The sequence below is a fragment of the Toxotes jaculatrix genome, chromosome 19, assembly GCF_017976425.1.
Source record: "Toxotes jaculatrix isolate fToxJac2 chromosome 19, fToxJac2.pri, whole genome shotgun sequence".
Classification (NCBI taxonomy): Eukaryota; Metazoa; Chordata; class Actinopteri; family Toxotidae; genus Toxotes; species Toxotes jaculatrix.
In genome coordinates this window covers 10592484-10609917 of record NC_054412.1, presented here as the reverse complement: position 1 = coordinate 10609917, position 17434 = coordinate 10592484, and the positions used below count along the sequence as shown (strand labels likewise).

At 40.5% G+C, this 17434-nt stretch overlaps 1 protein-coding gene across 2 annotated transcripts; it reads right to left on the bottom strand.

Annotated features, from left to right (window-relative positions):
- Positions 1–3173: 3173 nt before the first annotated feature.
- On the bottom strand, positions 3174–16773 carry vegfab (vascular endothelial growth factor Ab). 2 transcript variants are annotated; one of them, XM_041064129.1, is made up of 8 exons: positions 16086–16773; positions 13949–13991; positions 12695–12891; positions 11796–11872; positions 9972–10004; positions 7252–7326; positions 5474–5617; positions 3174–4876 (listed from the first exon to the last, which is right to left on the bottom strand). In XM_041064129.1, exons 1-8 carry the CDS (start codon positions 16137–16139, stop codon positions 4855–4857), a joined length of 645 nt encoding a protein of 214 aa, XP_040920063.1. In that variant the 5' UTR covers positions 16140–16773; the 3' UTR covers positions 3174–4854. The 2 variants fall into 2 exon arrangements, with proteins under 2 accessions (XP_040920063.1, XP_040920064.1); XM_041064130.1 differs by lacking the exon at positions 7252–7326 and having other exon boundaries at positions 16086–16767.
- Positions 16774–17434: the final 661 nt, after the last annotated feature.

The window sequence follows — 17434 nt, the reverse complement described above, 5'->3', positions numbered from 1 at the left end:
GTGACATGCTGACAAGATCAATGCTAGCTGTGCGTGCTTTTGCAGTCTCTCTCATTTTGCAATGACTTGCTGAATTTAAGGAAAGCAAAGAGTTGCATCATCAGTACATTATCGGCACATAACTGCAGATTACATTCAACTCTTTTCGATTAAACTTTTGCCAGATAAGAATGCAGGCCCTGATAAATTCTGAATCACGTTTTTTTCCTCTCTTTTTTCTTTGTAATCTATGACACTCCACGTGACAGGAAACTGTCCAACGTCCAAATGGGAGTCTAGGAGTGATAAGACTTTTAAACTAGAACTGAAAGAAAAGTGAATTGAAAGTAGCCTACACACACACACACACACACACACACAGTTGATGTACAAGTACACTTGCCACTGGAGAATCAATCTCTAATATGCTTTGATGCAGGGTTTTCTCTCTTTACTCTTAAAGGGTCAAAATATGTTTTAAAGGTTACACAAAGATTAATGTACTTTTCAGTTTCCCATAATAACACTCAACAGTTCTCTGGACTTGATGAATCACATTATATGTTTATACATTGTAAAAATAACACCAGGCGAGCTACAGGATACAACTCCCCCCTTTAGGAGACTGTGGAAAGGCAACTTAATTTAGAGGCTTATTTTTGAACAAAGTGGGTTTATGATGGATTTTCTTTCATCATTAATTAACTAAAATGATATATTCTGTGTCTTAAAGCCTCTTTTATCAAAAAGTATACATACTTTTTACATACACTGTAGTAATTACCTCTCATTAAGCGTTAGATTAAAAGTACTGAAACGGTCCAAACTGATTTTAAATCAACACAGTTTAGCTGACGGGCTAGACAGGCAGCTAGCTAGCTTGCTGGGTTCTGGGTTCCTGGTAAATCACAGATTAGATGGTTTATGACATTCTTTGGGGTGTTTTACCCGGTGAAGGGGGCCCTACAATTTTCAGGGATTATGTGGTGTGCTTTATATTTAGGTATGCACATGAGTCTGAGCATGAGTCAGGGAAAGCAGAGCAGAGCAGAGCATTAGCGCCATGCAGAAGCTAATCCAGTGGGAAGTAGCAAGCAATGGGGCTAAGAGGGAGCAAGTTTCAAAACAAACATGGCCAAAGATCCAAAAACCTCCACTTAATCTACATTCATAGGGGTTAGATTTGGTCCAGGGGCCTAGAGATCAGCTACTGCTAAAGTGTCACTGAACAAGTCACTAATCCCATGCGCTAGTAGCTAAAACTGCTCTTTGTCCTCCCTGGCGGATTAAAGAGGGACAGGTGACATGATAATCTGGTAAAGTGGAGCAGAAGAGGTAGCCTGTTTTCATTAGGAGGCAACAGGTATCAAGTTTGCAGTGAAATACACACACAAAGTGTCAAAATTCCACCAACATGCCCCAAAAGAGAGAATTTCTCTGTCGAGGAAACACTGGTTTAGTAAGGTGACAGGAAGAACAGTCCATGAAACATAACTAGAAACATGTTCCAGGGACCTTGGTTCCAGGTAAGGTTTTTGAATTCTTAAAAACGTTATTGGATTTGATTCCTGGAAAAGCTCTTGATTTGGAAAAGAGCCAGTGGAAGAGCAGGCAAACCAGAATTTTCATTCCATTCATTTTGGCAAGGGGCATTGTTTCTCGATGGAAGTAGATATTGCCTCATTCTTCTCGCTCAGAGTTAGTCTAGCGGAAGGATCGCCTTTAAAATGGCTCATTAATTTAAGAGATGAGCTGATACTAACTTCATGTTACGGAAGTTTTGATGTCATTCAGGATTTGTTTGTATTTAAGATCAAATGCAAAGAGCAGGTTAGAAGGGATGCTGCCTTGCTTCGGGTATTGAGGAGTCAATGAAATATGATCCAGGAAGACTGGTTTAAGCAATAGATCCATGAGTTTCAATGCATTTAAGATGCCAAAAGTGCATTATATAACACTATGAGGGAAGATTTTAGACTGTGTATTGACAGTCATTATTGGGACAAGCATTATCCTCCATCTCGACAACTGTGGAAAAATTGCAGAATCAACTTGTTCACGTTACAAAGAGATCTACTAGAAATTTGCGGTTGCATGTATTTGGCAAAAATTATGCTGAATTGCAACTTTTTGCTGCAGCAAATACACATTCTTTTTTTCTGCATCAGCACCAGGCTAATGAGAATTCAATCTGGATAAAATGACATGTTCTTATGCAATTACAGGCAAACATGGTCCATTCTTTCCCTAACTTTAAACATACCAAACTATGACCTGAGTCCTACTAACAATAAAAATAACTATTCTCAACTTGATCTCACAGATTACATACACTTTTTTTTTAACTGGGGGCCAATCAGAGGTGCTTCTGCCAATAACTATACAGGAACACTTGTGAAACATGGGAAAATATGTTTCCGGCCGTGGCGCAGCAAGTTAAGCGGACTTTGGACCGCCCAGAGATCGGAGGGTCGCCAATTCGATTCCTCGACCAAGCACAATGGATACGCACAATGGATATGGGTGGACGTGACCCCCTGCCTCCATGACCATGGCACCCCTGAGCAAGGGACTGATCTACCCCAGCACCCCGCTCCTCCTAGGAAAGCCCCCCTGCCACAGTGTCTCTAGTACATGTGCATGCTTGTGTGTATGTTTCGTTTACTTGGTGTGGGTAAAATGCAGAGAGTAATTTCCCCAGCTTGAGGGATTAAAAAAGTATAAACTTAAACTTAAATATGAAATACAAAAAATGTGTTTTCATTGTTAATCATGAACCACAAAGAAGCCAAAAAACTTAAGTTGTGCAACTCTTTTGCTCAGTTCTCCTTTTCTCATGACAGCTTATTTTCCTTTTGTCATATAGTCCATTGAAAAATGCTATCTTGTCATTATTAGTGATGACAGCAGCTCTCTGAAAATGTATTGTTTTCTCTTCTGCTGCTAAGTGTCTGTCTAGAGTTAGATTTAACAGATGAAATTACTGCACACTGCTTCAAAGTCCCATTTTATTCATAAGGATGAATATTTGTCTGTCTGCCATGAAAAGCGTGCAGGAATTTCTTATTTCGCTCTTCTGTTTTCTCTGCAGGGGTTCCTATTAGATGTGTGAGTAGCAACTTGCTGCACAAAAACATGAAAAACTCATGTCACCTAATTAAATTCTATTGAAAACACAGCATTCACAACACAGCAACCTTTTGCTTATTTTATATAAAAACAATATAATTTGAAAATAAATATGCTTTACTGTTTTACATAGACACAGAAAACATGTTAATAGTGAAGAGACAAAGAGGACTAATAATGAGGGCTCTAAGACTGATGGCAGATTGTTATCCAAATTTAAAATGGTGGTAGTGTTGTGGTAGTGTATGCTGAGCTGCTAGCAGTAGTTTATTTGTATTTGCATCTTGCGGGACTGACAAAACACAGGTCCGCTACATACTTAAATACTTAAATACAACTTACTAACACCTACACACAGATGTGCATATCGGCAAATGCGCGTGACCACACATTCATACACACACGTACACAAAACACACTGATACGTTAAAATACTACACACCCATAGATAAAGACAAGTTGAAAATCCAGAGATGTCATCAGTACATCAATACAAGCGATCCATTTAGGGAATGTTAACAAATCATTTTTGATTTTTTTTTTTTTTGTTGCTTTTTTGTTTTTTTTTTTTGTTTGTTTTTTTGTTTTTGTTTTTCGTTTTGTAGAAAAGCACAGAGTCTCCATGCTGAGAGTCGCCATCAGTGACCTTACACATGAGGGGAGATAGGACAGCCACAGATACATAACACTGCATATATAAATAGACCAAATTAAATATGGGTAGAAGTCTGAATACTGAAAAATACTCTATAACATTATAAATTATCTAGAATGGTCTATGGCATAAAGGGATATTAAGTATGTACAAGTTCAGAGACGAAGAAATGAAATCAGTGGATGTTGTATTGAATTCAACAACTAACAAAACTACTCTGACAATCCCCTCTCCTGAAAAAGGAAACAAAAATAATTTAAAAAGCACTCCAAGGATTTCTCAGTACATTTGTGAGGCACAGTTTTTCAAATGGAATCAAACTACAGTATAGGATGTTTTCAGTGGTTTTCATGTAGGACATAGCAAAACATTAAATGATATTATTGATGACCAGTATCCCTTTAAAAGTATATGGCACTTCAGAGTCTCTTCTCCTGCAAGCTGATCACAATAGTGAAAATACTGTGTATGTCCACATTAGTCCTGCCACATCCTCAGAGGAAAGGAAGCAATATTGTGAAGACACAGATTCAAGATTTCCATCAGTTGTCCCAGTGTCCTCCTGTTTTAGTCCAAAAGCATAAGCAGACATCGGCCAATGAAAATCCATCCATCATTTTTGAAAGGCAGACGCACCCATGTCTTCAGCCTCACCCGCTGTTTTAGCAGTTAAATATATCTTAGTCTGAGAGGTTTTGCAACTTTTGATTGACCCACAACCACATTAGACTCATATCCAGTGATGTAATTGCATATAATGAACTGACAACGTGACTATACCTGCATTGCCTGTTAGAAATGCAAAACCACATGGAGGACGTTTGCTTTTTGTCAAATGATAGATTTAGTTATTTGTTTTTGTAGCAGCATTACAATTCTGTACTCTTGATTCTTTTATCATGGTCTATATACACACAGATATACAGTGGGAGGAAACTTCAGTTCAGTCTTTCTTTTTGTTCTCTCTAAGCCAGTCTTGGGGAATGCTTTCCACAGAAAAGAAGAGCTTACGGTTCAAAGGTCAAAGTGCTGTGCTGTGAAATATCTCTAGAATATTCCTTCATCTTGTACATCTGGTGCTCCCACCTCTCTCATCTTCTTGGCTTGTCACATCTAAACAAGAAGAAATGAAAAAAAAAGACAAGATGTGAGTTGTTATATACAAGTGTGTCCGTATATATATATATATATATATATATGTATATGTGTGTGTGTGTATGTGTCTCATGATATGACTTATTGACTCTCTTGCAGAAGTTTAGATCTTGAGGTTGATACCACTCTCAAACAGGGGTGAAACAGTAAGCCTAGCTCTGTTTGAAGGTAACGAAATCTGCGTGTTTAGTTAACACATGAACATGTTATGTCCTGTTAGTTTTATCTGTACAAAAACTAAAGTCTAAATCCCTGTCTGTTCTCATAACTGGCCACACACTAGGAAATATGCATATTTGCTTTCCTGCAGAGTTAGAAAAGATATCGCTTATATGTCTGTCTACATTTTGCTCTTAACAGACTAGATAAAACGTACTAGTAACTTAGTAAAATTGGTGGTGGTGGAGGTGCCCTAATGGGAGCAGCTGGAAGACAACAACAATAACAACAGAGGTGTTTTTTCCTTTTTTTGGTGGGGGGGGGGGGGGGGGGGGCTTATTAGACAGAATCTAGGAGCTCCTGTTTCACTTCAGTTTCTAAGCCAGTGACACTTACTTGCAGGTCCTCTCGTTGAGCTCTAGTTGGCGTTCTTTACAGTATTCGTCTGTGTGTTTGCAGGAGCACCGGCAGGTTGTGGGATCCTGCACGAATAAACGCTTTCTCCTCTCTGAGCAGTGATCACAACATGGCTCACAGACACTGGACACAGAATGACAGACAGACAGACAGACAGAGATGGGGAGGAAGAGGGAGAGAGGCAGATTATCACAGTGTACTATAACCAACCATAAGAGATATCACCCTTAGGCCAACCCTTTTATATGCTCCCCTTTGCTCTTCCAAGCCACGGCCTGACAAGTTGTTCTGCATGTGACAGTTGGGTAGCATTGCAAACAGAGCAAGCAAATATTCAAGCAGTAAATTTCCCTCCCCCACGCCCCCTAAGCCCTCCCTCGTTGATTGGACCGCTCACAAATGCCTTGTATGTGTTAGACATGCAGAGAGCAAAGCTCTTGACTGGTTCATGCAACACAAAATGACACATATTGGCTTTGAACTGCAGATCAGTGATGAGCCACTTCTTGCTCTCACGCTTACAAATGTTCAAGTGTTGATAAAGAACACTCAAGGGTCTGCTTGGTTCTCCGTTAAGAAAGGTTTCATTTTATTGAGTGAAAAGTGAAGGCTGCGTTTCCCACAGAGAGACATTAGATTCAGAACAGAGGCTGAAAAATAGACAGATGAAAGCTCAGATACTCCATTGACACATCAGTATACAAATTATAAATGAACACACAGACATGTATTCTGTCACAGCATGAGCACTGAAGAAACAAGAGATCATCATTATATTATTTATGAATAAAGTATGGCCGCTTTTGTATGGGTTCAGAGACAAAAGCAGATGAACAAAGGAACAAAAACAGTACTTGCTTAACAATTTGCTGGTTTACAAATCTCCCCAAGCTAACAAAGAAAAAAGGGGTGGGGGGGGGGGCAATAGATAGCCATCACTTATCTTCACATTACATAAAAAGTACCAGCATTATGCATGGGACAGCAAAACCTGTTTGTAAAGATGAAAAGAATAAAGAGTGGAAAAGGAGACGGGTACGAGACACAGCAAGGCAGCACAGACTCAACACTGAACACAGGACCATGATTACAGTCCTGGTGATCCCAGCACAGATACCAGAACAGTATGAGCAGGCCTGAAAAGCCATGCTGGTGGAGCTGTGATCTGTTTCAGTAGAAGGTTCAAGTTACAGCTAACAGCTGATCCAACATCTGTTTATTCCAGCTTCTTTAAACATGTCCATTATCAGTCATAATACTAGCTATCTGACAAGATGTTAGGAGCAACTTGTACCTCGGGTTTCTACTGTTTTTCATGATACATTGACGTATCTCATCCCAACCATCGCTCCAGTCTCATTTATAAAGAGTGACATTCTTTAGAACATTGTGCTGGTAGGGTTGGGAGGAGATTAGATGGGAGATTTCGAGGAGTGGAAATGGGTTATTGTTCATTTCTTGTGGGATATGGCTAGCAAGTCGGCTGTATCGCTGTTATGTAAAGTTTTGCTAAAGCTACGTTAGCAAAACATGTTAGCAAACAGGGCAGCTTAGGAACTGTTTTTCTGAGTATGTAGAACATGACTGATAAGACAAAGTTAGGACAATGCGCGGAAGCAACATGCTAATTGACGTGGCTAACGGGCAAATTAAATGGTGCAAATTAAAAGGGACAAAGGAGCTCCTCCCAAATGAGCTTAATTATGAGAAGCGCAACACTCAGATGCAAGTAGGTGGAGAAGGCGGAGCTGACATACGCATCGTGAATTGTTTTGTCATGGTTTTTCTTTCGCTTTCTCTTTTGGCCTTTGCCCTTGCCTTTCCGGGATTTTCTGCAAGAGAAAGAGGACAACAACGCAGATTGATGCCTGAGAGACTGAGGAGAGAGATGGACTGATGCGTTAGCGGATGTGTCTGGAAAACCTAAAACTGATGATGGCTAAAAACCAGCATCGATTAATAGCAATCTTTTTAGATTTCTATTAATGCAAGAGCCAAAAAAAAATCAGTCAATCGACACAGATTATTGTTTAATTAGATTATTATTACTGATTGACGTATTTGGGATGATAACTTGTAACATAATGAGAAGGGCATCAGGCAGTGTTAACATGAGGGTCTGTGGTCCATATCTCAGTTCAGTGAGTTAAAAGCTGAAGCAACTATTGTGTGACTGTTCTTGCAAAGACACACCCACAGTAATGCACCGTACTCTACATCATCTCCACATGTCCTTAAGTTTGTGTATGTGATGACTATCAAATGTTCCTTTTTTTTTTTTTTTAAACAGAACAAAGACTCAGCAGAGCGTGAAAGCGATTAACAGTTTGAGGTTTGGTTCGGGCAGTTATTCTGAAATGTCCCACATGGATTGAGGACAATAAACTTGGACTTCACCAAAACTGCATCTTTCAACCTATCTGGGTCAGCGCTTTATGGCTGATTCAGGTTGTTTCAGACCTGAATAATAGAACAAACCGGTGTGTGTTTACGAATATACACTTGGAGCTTCACAGGTGCAGGCTGGATTAAAATATGTGTCCGCGCTTTCAAATGCAAGCTGAATTACACTGTGTTTTTGATGTATGTATGAAATTATACTGAAAACTTTTGTTATATTTAAATAGAAGTGCAAAAACAATGTTGGTGATATTTTTCTATTATCATTGATGGTATTGGCAGTGCATCAATGCTGATTTTTAAAAGAAGAAAAAGTGTGAAATGGTTAACACATCAGTCAAAAGCCTGTACCATGATTAGCCAGTTTCTGGCCCAATATATGTCCACAGTATCGTAGGGTCAGACCTAGCCCAATTTGTTATGGACACACAGCGTGTCTTTTTACCTGTTATCCTGCAGCAGGTTACATCTATTTCCTGATCATATAGAAACCTGCTGTCTGCCTGGAATGATAAAATGTTTTTGTAAGGAAAAATTTGTGTTTAAAACCAGTATTATGACAGACACCTTGTGTGCTCTCCTTTTCTTCTCGTCTGTGAAATACATTGTTTTTTTTGTTTTTTTTTGCGTAGGCCATGGCTTAAATACTCAGTTCAAATATTGGTTTTGTCCAGGGCAAATACAACCGGATAACAGCTAAAAACAAGTCTAAAGCCAAGCTAGCGGCTATGTTAAGGTGTATACAGACACAGCATTGCTTTAAGCTAAATGCCAACATCAGCATGCTAGCATGGTCAAAATGACTATGCTATCGTGTTCGCAAGTATAATGTTTATGAAGTTCACCATCTTAGCGTAGTTTGCTATCATGCAAACCTTAGCTAATTAGCAGTAAACGCAGCATATGTTTGCAAGTATTGGGTCATAAAGCAAAGAATTTTTTGCCTGATTATAACAGTTTGTCTTCTGCAAACCATGAATGAGTGTTCATGGCAATCCATTCAGTAACTTGGGTAACAAATGGAGCTTGGTCAGACCCCGCTGGGCTTCAATAACAAATATGTTCCTGTTCTGTAAGGAACAGGATGAAGCTGACTTGTTGAAAAAAGAAGAATTTCCTTTTTTTAATTGTTCAAAAAACAGTTTCACTGTGGAAGTTGACAGTTAACTGGTTTCACAACCTCAGGAGGAAGACATCCCAACAGAATTGCAGACCTCCTGGTGCTGCAAGTTCATCAGCCAACGTTAAAACCAACATGAAAGTATGAAAGCATCAGAAACAGGAGTTGAACGACCCTAAGACCATCACTTTGTAGCAGCACGCCACCAAAGTTGGCCTCATAAACAGTTATGACAAGGTTAAAGAGGAGGTCTCAAAACTAACCCTTATCTATATGACAGACAACCTGACATAAAACCAAAAGACAACCAACGACATCCTGAAATAGAAAGATATTAACAACTGGTCACAGAAGGAGGATTAAAGAGTTTTATGACCCAGCACACTGGCGGAGGATCACTTAAGCAAGAATCATAAACACAAAAGTTTAACAGAACCTCAAAAACACTGTTATCTACCTCAGAACATCCAAGAACAGGAGCAGCAGAAGTTAAGTGGGATGTAAACAGTAAAGAGAGAGGAGAGGAATGTTCAGAAGAGATAGAAAAGAGAGGAAGGTGTAAAGGACAGGATTAGAGAGGGCAATGACCCCATCAAGTGTCACTCATTTACCTGAGTGTATTTAGTTGGTATTCTCCATGTTTATCACCTGAGAGTGGAACACTAATCTCAGCATAACATGATCTCATGTAGTAGCTTGTCTGCTGGGGTTTTAATGAAATATTATCGTTGTGGGGTGTTTTGTGTGTGTCTGAGCATGTGAAAGAAAATAGAGAGTGAGAAAATAACATAGATCAATTAAGCACGAAAGAAAGTAAGGGATAATGTCAGAAGGGCCGAGAGTTGCACACTGCTGAGAGTTTGATTGCAGAGCAAAACAGAAAAAAGATCAAATCTCAAATCCCCATTGTATCCCACGAAAAACCCAATCTCCGTGCAGAAAGAGCGCTGTACTCACTTTTCTTTATGTTCTTTCACGTCTTTCTTTAACCTGAAACGCAGGAACAAAACAAAATGACATTAGATCACAGCCTGCCGTTTTTTTCCCCGGTAAACAGATACATATCAAGATCATCAGAGACCAGAAGGTTCATTATCAGCATGGGTGGGCTCACATCAATCTTTTCAAATCATGTTGCGTCATCGTCTTTTACCAGAATCTCTGATAAAACTGCCTTTCACTTTCAAATGCCTGGCTTAGTAAATGAACCAGATTTGTTGGGAAATAATGCAGTGTACACACTCATACACAGGCACACAAAGGGGTGGTGGACACACACACACACACACACACACACACACACACACACACACACACACACACACACACACACACACACACACACACACACAAATATAACGACAATAGCAGGTTGTCAGGTTTGTTTCATTACTTGTCTGTGTGACGACTCTTACCGATAACAAAGTGTGGAGCAATAAATCTGCTGACACACTCCAGAGGCGACAGTTTGCCAAAAGTGTTAGGAAACCGTGTTTCATTCAAGAAGGTCACGGATATACAGCCAAGTTTCTATTTGACAGACTTGTACAATAACTAAAGCATAAAAGCACATACATGTGTATGTGCATGTATGTGTAAATTATCTGCAGATGACCTACTGGCCGTATGCACTACTGAAAACATGGATTCAGATCCTTTTTTAAAAAAAATGAAAGTAGAACTACCACAATAAATGAAGCTAATCTGTTTCAAGTAAAAGCACTGCATTTAATTATACTTAAAGAAACAGCAGTGTCATTCTAACAACAAAATCAAAAATAAAGAATATACCATTTTGACAGTCTGGACAATCTGTTATCTGTTAATAACACTTAATGTCTCTATGCCATTCTCTTAACACGGCAGTGAAGTTATAAGTTCATATAAAAGTACCATAAAAGTTTATAGCTACACTTAAATGGTTTTACTGTAAGATATTGTGTCATCACAAACGGCAGTCTATCTGTGGCAGCTTCCCTGACAGCAGGGAGACTAACTTACCAACATACTGTATTTTTGATTTAGTAATTCAGAGAAGAGGCCTATTGTGACAGCAGATCTTGGCCCTTGGTCTATAGTCCTCCTTACAATGTTTGTTTGCTTATTAGATTTAAATGTGGGAGGATGATGCATGTGCTGCCGTGCCACAGGTTACTCATTCATGTCACGCAGCTCAAATCTGGCTGCTTGAACAAAACTGGGTTTAATAGGTTAGATTAAAAACATTTCAGCTGCCTTAAAAAACAAACGAGAGAGTCACAAACTGAGTCGTAAAATGAATGAAGCTGTAGTCAGTAGACACAATGTGTAACAGAATAAGTCACCTTACTGTGACTGGAGGTTACAGAGGTGACATACAGTACTTATCTCAGAGATCAATAACTAAAGCTATCACGCCTATGTAGTTCCAGGAATGACCTCTGCATGCAAAAGAAGGAAATCAAAGGATTAGGGAGCGCTGCACTTTCAGAAATGCATTTTCCACTATCCTTCATCAGCAATCTGATGGAATGAGGATAAACTACAGGAACACGGAGGACGTCTGCTGAGATGTGCTTTAAACTGCTCTGTCTTTTTAAGATCGGTGAAGTGAAAGAAGCAAAGATAAGATATGAATCTACCTGATGTGAATCTGTTAAATGTGTCACAGGCAAACTGAAAACAAAAACTTCACATGATGCTTTTAGTGGACCTCTGCTCATCCGCACAATACAGAACAGTGGTTTGTGTTTCAGTGGTGGTGTCGCGTATGTGTGTGTGTGTGTGTTCAGGATTTCTTACCTACACTCACATGCGCTGTGTTCTGTAAAACTCATGAAAATATCGTTTTGTTGCCTTTGGGGTTTTATTCTTTTAATCTGTAAAAAAAAGAAAAGGAAAAAAGAAGAGAAACTGTCACAGAGTTGAATAAAATGCATGTTATTTATAGCAATAGCTACAAATGTTACTTTTGTGTAGTGAGTTATAACCCTAGCATTTACAGAATAAACAAAAGCAGATAGAAATGGATTTGAAGATCAACAAAAGGACAAACAGAAAGGTCACTGTGTTTCAGAAAAGCTCTGTGGCTTCCAACCCTTAGATGGTTCAGGGGTGTTCAGCCAATCGAGAGTTGCAATTCGCCAACTCTTGATTGGCTGGAAACACCCACCTTAGTAAATCATGGACAGGGCAGAGCAGGAGTGAAGTGATTAACATGCCGTTATAATGTCAAAGAGCATCAGAAGGATCAACAACCAGGAACAATGGATGTGGAGTTCAAAAAGATTGTTTAGAAATAGTTTTCTCTAGTCTAAACAAGAGGCATCAACAGACTCTCAGAGGAGCAGAGGTGAAAATGTAAAAAGTGGCACCACCTTCCTTCTTGCCCAAATGTCACACCAGAGCAACCTTTGAGCTAATTGCACTTGGACTTACCACAGGGGCTCTTGCACAACCAGAAGGGCACTTGGGAGGGCTCTGGGCCAATCAGTGGGACACTTAAGAAGCCTATGTGCCCCTCTGCTGTGACATTTGGGCAAAATGAAAAGCCTTAACATCCTGGTTATATCAAGGTTTTATAAATAGATCACTTAGAAGATAGAACAAAAAGAAAAAAAAAAGGAAAAAGGCAGCTCCACTCCTGAACCCTACTGCAGAAAAGCACCAAAAGTATTTATGTTGTAAATACGGCTGCTGACCTCCATTGTAATGTTATAGGTGGATGTTGGCATGCACTGCAGCATCTCATCATTGCAGCAGCCGGCGCAGCGTGTCAACACCACGCAGGACGGGATGAAGATGTGCTCCACCTCCTCCGGATACTCCTGCAGAATCTCCACCAGCAGCTCCCGAGGCTGACACAAACTCTTGTTATACACCTCCATTAAAGGGATCACTGGGAGACAGAGTCACAGTGAGCATGGTTATAAAATGGCAGAGGAGCTCTAGACTAAACCATGGACTCCTGAATGCTACTGTGCTGTAACAATAACAGACAACTACAAGGAGACTTGAATTAAAAATCTCTGGCAGGCTCTCAAGGGAGTCACAGAGAAGGAAGTGAAACACACACATGCATGCACACACACGTTTTTCTGTCTATTATTCCACTGAGATGCACTTGGTAACATTGGTTTAAACAAGTCGATAGATATTTCTCTACCTATACAATTTCCTGTTAGAATTAAGAAGTACTCTGTCAATCTAAATATCTCTTTTTGGCCTCTTTGGCCAAAAAGAGGGCCTTTTTGGACTTGAGTGTCACCCCCCCCCCCCCCCCCCCCCCTCTTTTTTTTTTTAAATAGCTTTTTTTCGCCTCCATTGTGATTCAGCTCATCTACAGCTGCACAATTATAGCCTCTACTCTGCTTTTTCACCTTCACTCTACTCCTCCACCCCCTCTCAGTCTTTGCAGGAGTCCTGCTCTTGAGAAAGATATTAGCACACAGACAGACAACACCTCCAAAATATCACTCAGAACATTAGTGAGCCTAAAACAACCCCAGCCTGACAGCCCTCTGGGAAGCCAAACCAAACATGCTGAGCCTGAACAATATCATGAAGTTCAGCTTCTGATTGTCCAAATTGGATTGGGCAATGCTGGGGTTGTGCAAAATGAAATTGTGAGTCAAGAGGGTGAAATTCCATTCTGTAAAAGAGTCTGGTCACCATAACATTTCCCCTACTTAACCTCAAACAAGAAGGAATGCTGTGCAAGATGAAAACGTCCAAGTGATGAGATTTAGGGGTGAAACTGCTCTCATTTACCAAAAAAGTGAGAGTTTGGAAAGGGATAAGATCTGTACAGGGTCAAGCTACAACGTTGACCACTAGGAGGCGATAATTCCCCTTTAATCTCAAGGTGAACCTTTAGTCGGCCTTTAGCTTGGCTGTGTGCCAGCCAGGGAGCCCAGTGCAGACTGTATTCCCACGGTGCCCTGTGGGACACCTACCGTCATGTGGACCTCTCTCTGTTTCCTTCGGTATGTGGGCACTCTGAAAGGAAAAAAAAAAAAGAAAGAAAAGCTGTTAGTTACAGTAGATTGTGCAAGAGCTCAGACAAATGCTGCCCATGGCCTTTACTTATCCACGGTTGCGCAAAAAATATATTTGCATTTTGACATTTCTGTTCACCACTGCCAGAATATATTTTAAAAAAAGAAAAGAAAAAAAGAATATTATGTATTTTATCTAGGAGTGGCCTATACTCAGAATTGGGGGCAATGAGAGTAAAATGTTGATTTTCTATGAGCACTGAGGAGAAAATATCATTTTTAAGAGCACGTTTCTTATATATTCTCTTGAATTTCACATTTTAATTAGAAATATCAACATCTTGAAATAAGGTATCTCAGAATAGGATTCTTTAATTATGTTTCCTCCGTGATGGTTATCATATTTCTTTGTATGTGTTGTGTGTGAGGCCTTATATGGCCAGATATTTGACCAGAGGTACAAGGAGCCAAACGAGCTGACCTAAATTCTGCCACATCATCTACGTGGCAAACCTTCACAAACTGTTGAGTTCGGTTTTGTTTCAGTTACCAGAACTTTTAATGTGTTCCTCCGCTGCCTCCAGGCAACACGGATTAATAACTGTTGCCATTAAAGCCGGTAAGAATTTCAGCCTGCTACTTTCCCCTCACAGGCGGGGGGTAGCTGTCACTACCGGATCACAAAGATTTTGGCAACTTTCCATTCGTCCGCGACAACCTTCTGCCTTCTCTCTCTCTCTCTCTCTCTCTCTCTCTCACACACACACACACACACACACACACACACACACACAAAACCCCGCGCACTCTCTCCCGCCCCTTTCCTCACACACTAGCGCGCGCAATCCTCGCAATATGTTCCCAATATTGCGTGAGATCCAGTCCTATAGCACCGGCATGAATTCTGTAAGTCAGCCTTTTGAGGAAAGCGTAAAATTCCTCACTCCTGAATTGAAAAAGTTAGGGAAAAAAAAGTTCTGGTTGTGTGCTGCAGTCTCCACCCCCTTCTGGTGGCGTGAGAGGGTCCTTGAAGGCTGGGGGACCCCAAGCGCTCCAAAACACTACATACTTTATTATTAATGGGTGGGTGTCAAGCTGCGAACACCGGCCCTTAAACCGCGTGATGATAAGTTGACTGGAAATGAACAGTCGAGACAGCATCCTGATACTTTTCAGCGCTGATTGGCTGGATTAGCTGTCATTAAATCAACTAGTTAGTTAAATAAACACTTCATAGGGCTGTGGAGGGGGGGAAGAGGTCTCACTGATGCTGGACAAGATGCTCGCCAGAGGAATTATGTTACAACTTAAAACATCTTTGCTTCCCCCTGAAGTGGCGAACTCCTATTAAAAATCATTTTAGTCCATTCATGTTGGGAAAATGTGCCACTGCGGTCTACTTTTGAAGAGCTGTGTTATTTTCCTGTGTTTTTTTTTTCACCTTGAAACCTTTGCTCAAAGCCTCCTTGGACACACTTCACTTGATTAATGATTATATGGAAAACGATTTACAGTGCGCTCTCAAACAGCCATTAAAATTCCCCGGTCAGCCTGATTATTCTGTCAAGTACAGCTCGTTTTGTTCTGGAACTGAGTGTTAAATTTCAGCGTGAAAACTAGTGCTTCTTCTTATTGGAGCGGGCTAAACATGAGGGTAGCCAGGAGTGAACCTGCTCACATGTCCTAATTCAGAATGGAGCCACTGTGCCTTTAAAGCGTAATAATATCTCCAAGGTGGTTTTAGAGCAGGCCTGCAATCAGCTAGCGTCAAACTTCACATTATTTAAAAAATCATCTCATATGCCCCATTTACAAAACAAAAAAAGAGAAGAAACGCACCACCCACGAGTGTGTGGTTTTGTTCTGTATAGTGTCGGCTCTGCGTAATGGTTGTTTAAATCTCCTCAAAGCCACTAAACATTTCAGCTTGTTTAAACATGAGCGATGACCTAGCCAGAGGAAAGGCAAGGACGAGCTACACATTAATGACCAGTCACTACACAACGCCAACAGAGGTCGATTGATGTTTTCTTTTTTTCTTTTCTTTCTTCTTTTTTTTTTAGGTTCAGTTTGCTTTCCGGAACAAACGACTCACCTTGACAGCTGACAGCGTCAAAAATAATAGTGTCAAACTGTCAATAATGTTCATGGTGTTGGAAATCCAATCCAAAGGCAGGCGACGTTTTAAAATCCAAGAGGTCAATGAGGCGATTTGCTCTCAAACATGAAGTTTACAACAACAAGTACAACAACACAAGTGGACCGGCTAAAACTTCTCTAAATAAGGGGCAGGGGGTTGTAAGGGAAAATCCATGTTGGTCCCGGAGTTGGAGAGTACAATCCTGTGCGCATAACTTCTTCCTTCTCAACTATTGCCAATAATTTTCAAGATATCCAGAAACACGAAAATCCAAGACGCACAACGTCTCACATTGTTCCGCAGCAGACCTTTATTTTCTTGCAAGGGAGTAGCAATCCACATTACAAAAATAATCCCATGCTTGTTGCGCCAGCCGTCTCCAAGTGTCTGTCCATTGGAGACTTGCAGCCTACTCCTATTTGCAACTTGAACCCATGCACCAGAATGTCGTTTAGTGAAAAGAGAAACCCGCGCTGAGAAACACTCGTCCCCGCAAAACTTTGTCTATTTACTCTTTTTGTTTTATTCCTGTCACTGCGCACTAAGCAGGTCAGCTCGCCCCGTTAAGACAGAACGTGTCCACCTCTGTCTCGGTCTTTCCCTACTGTGGCTCTCTGGTGGCGACAAGGCAGCTGCGGTCTAGAGACTTGGATTAGTGGATCATGGAGGTGTGTCCTCATGCACTGCGCTGCGTGTCGCTCCCAAGCCTTCGCAAAACTTTTACCAATGAAACGTCGACTCGTGACCGTGACCACATCATCACCAGCAAGCTAATAAAAACGCAGAGCTGGGTTCAGAAGTGCCGGTCTATTTTTATTTCTTTATTAAAAAAAAGAAAAAAAAGAAAAAGAACAAGGGCATCCCGATATTGTGACATTTTAGGTAGATTTCACCGGATGAGACATCATCCGGTGTGTCCATGCTTTCAATCCATTTCACCATCCTCACATGACATGGGCAAATGGCATCTTTTCTGTCAAGGATGCTCGATCTGCTAATATATGCACAACTGTATTTGGTGATTGTGCAGTTCTTTATAGTTATATGGAGGTTTCGTTGCTATAGTAAATCAAGTGTCCGAATAGGCTGCTTCGGAACTGATTCTTTGTGGGCAAATTGGTGGTGAACATATTTTTAGCGTACATATTTAAGACACAAATGACCTTGGACGCTCCTGTGTGCGCCTTCAAGCCTAAAAAATGATCCTTTGCGGCGGCTCCTGTGAAATATTATATGATATTATACGATCAAAGTGAGTGTCACATTTAGGTTACTCATTTCCAGTGGCCCTGGTGATATTGGGG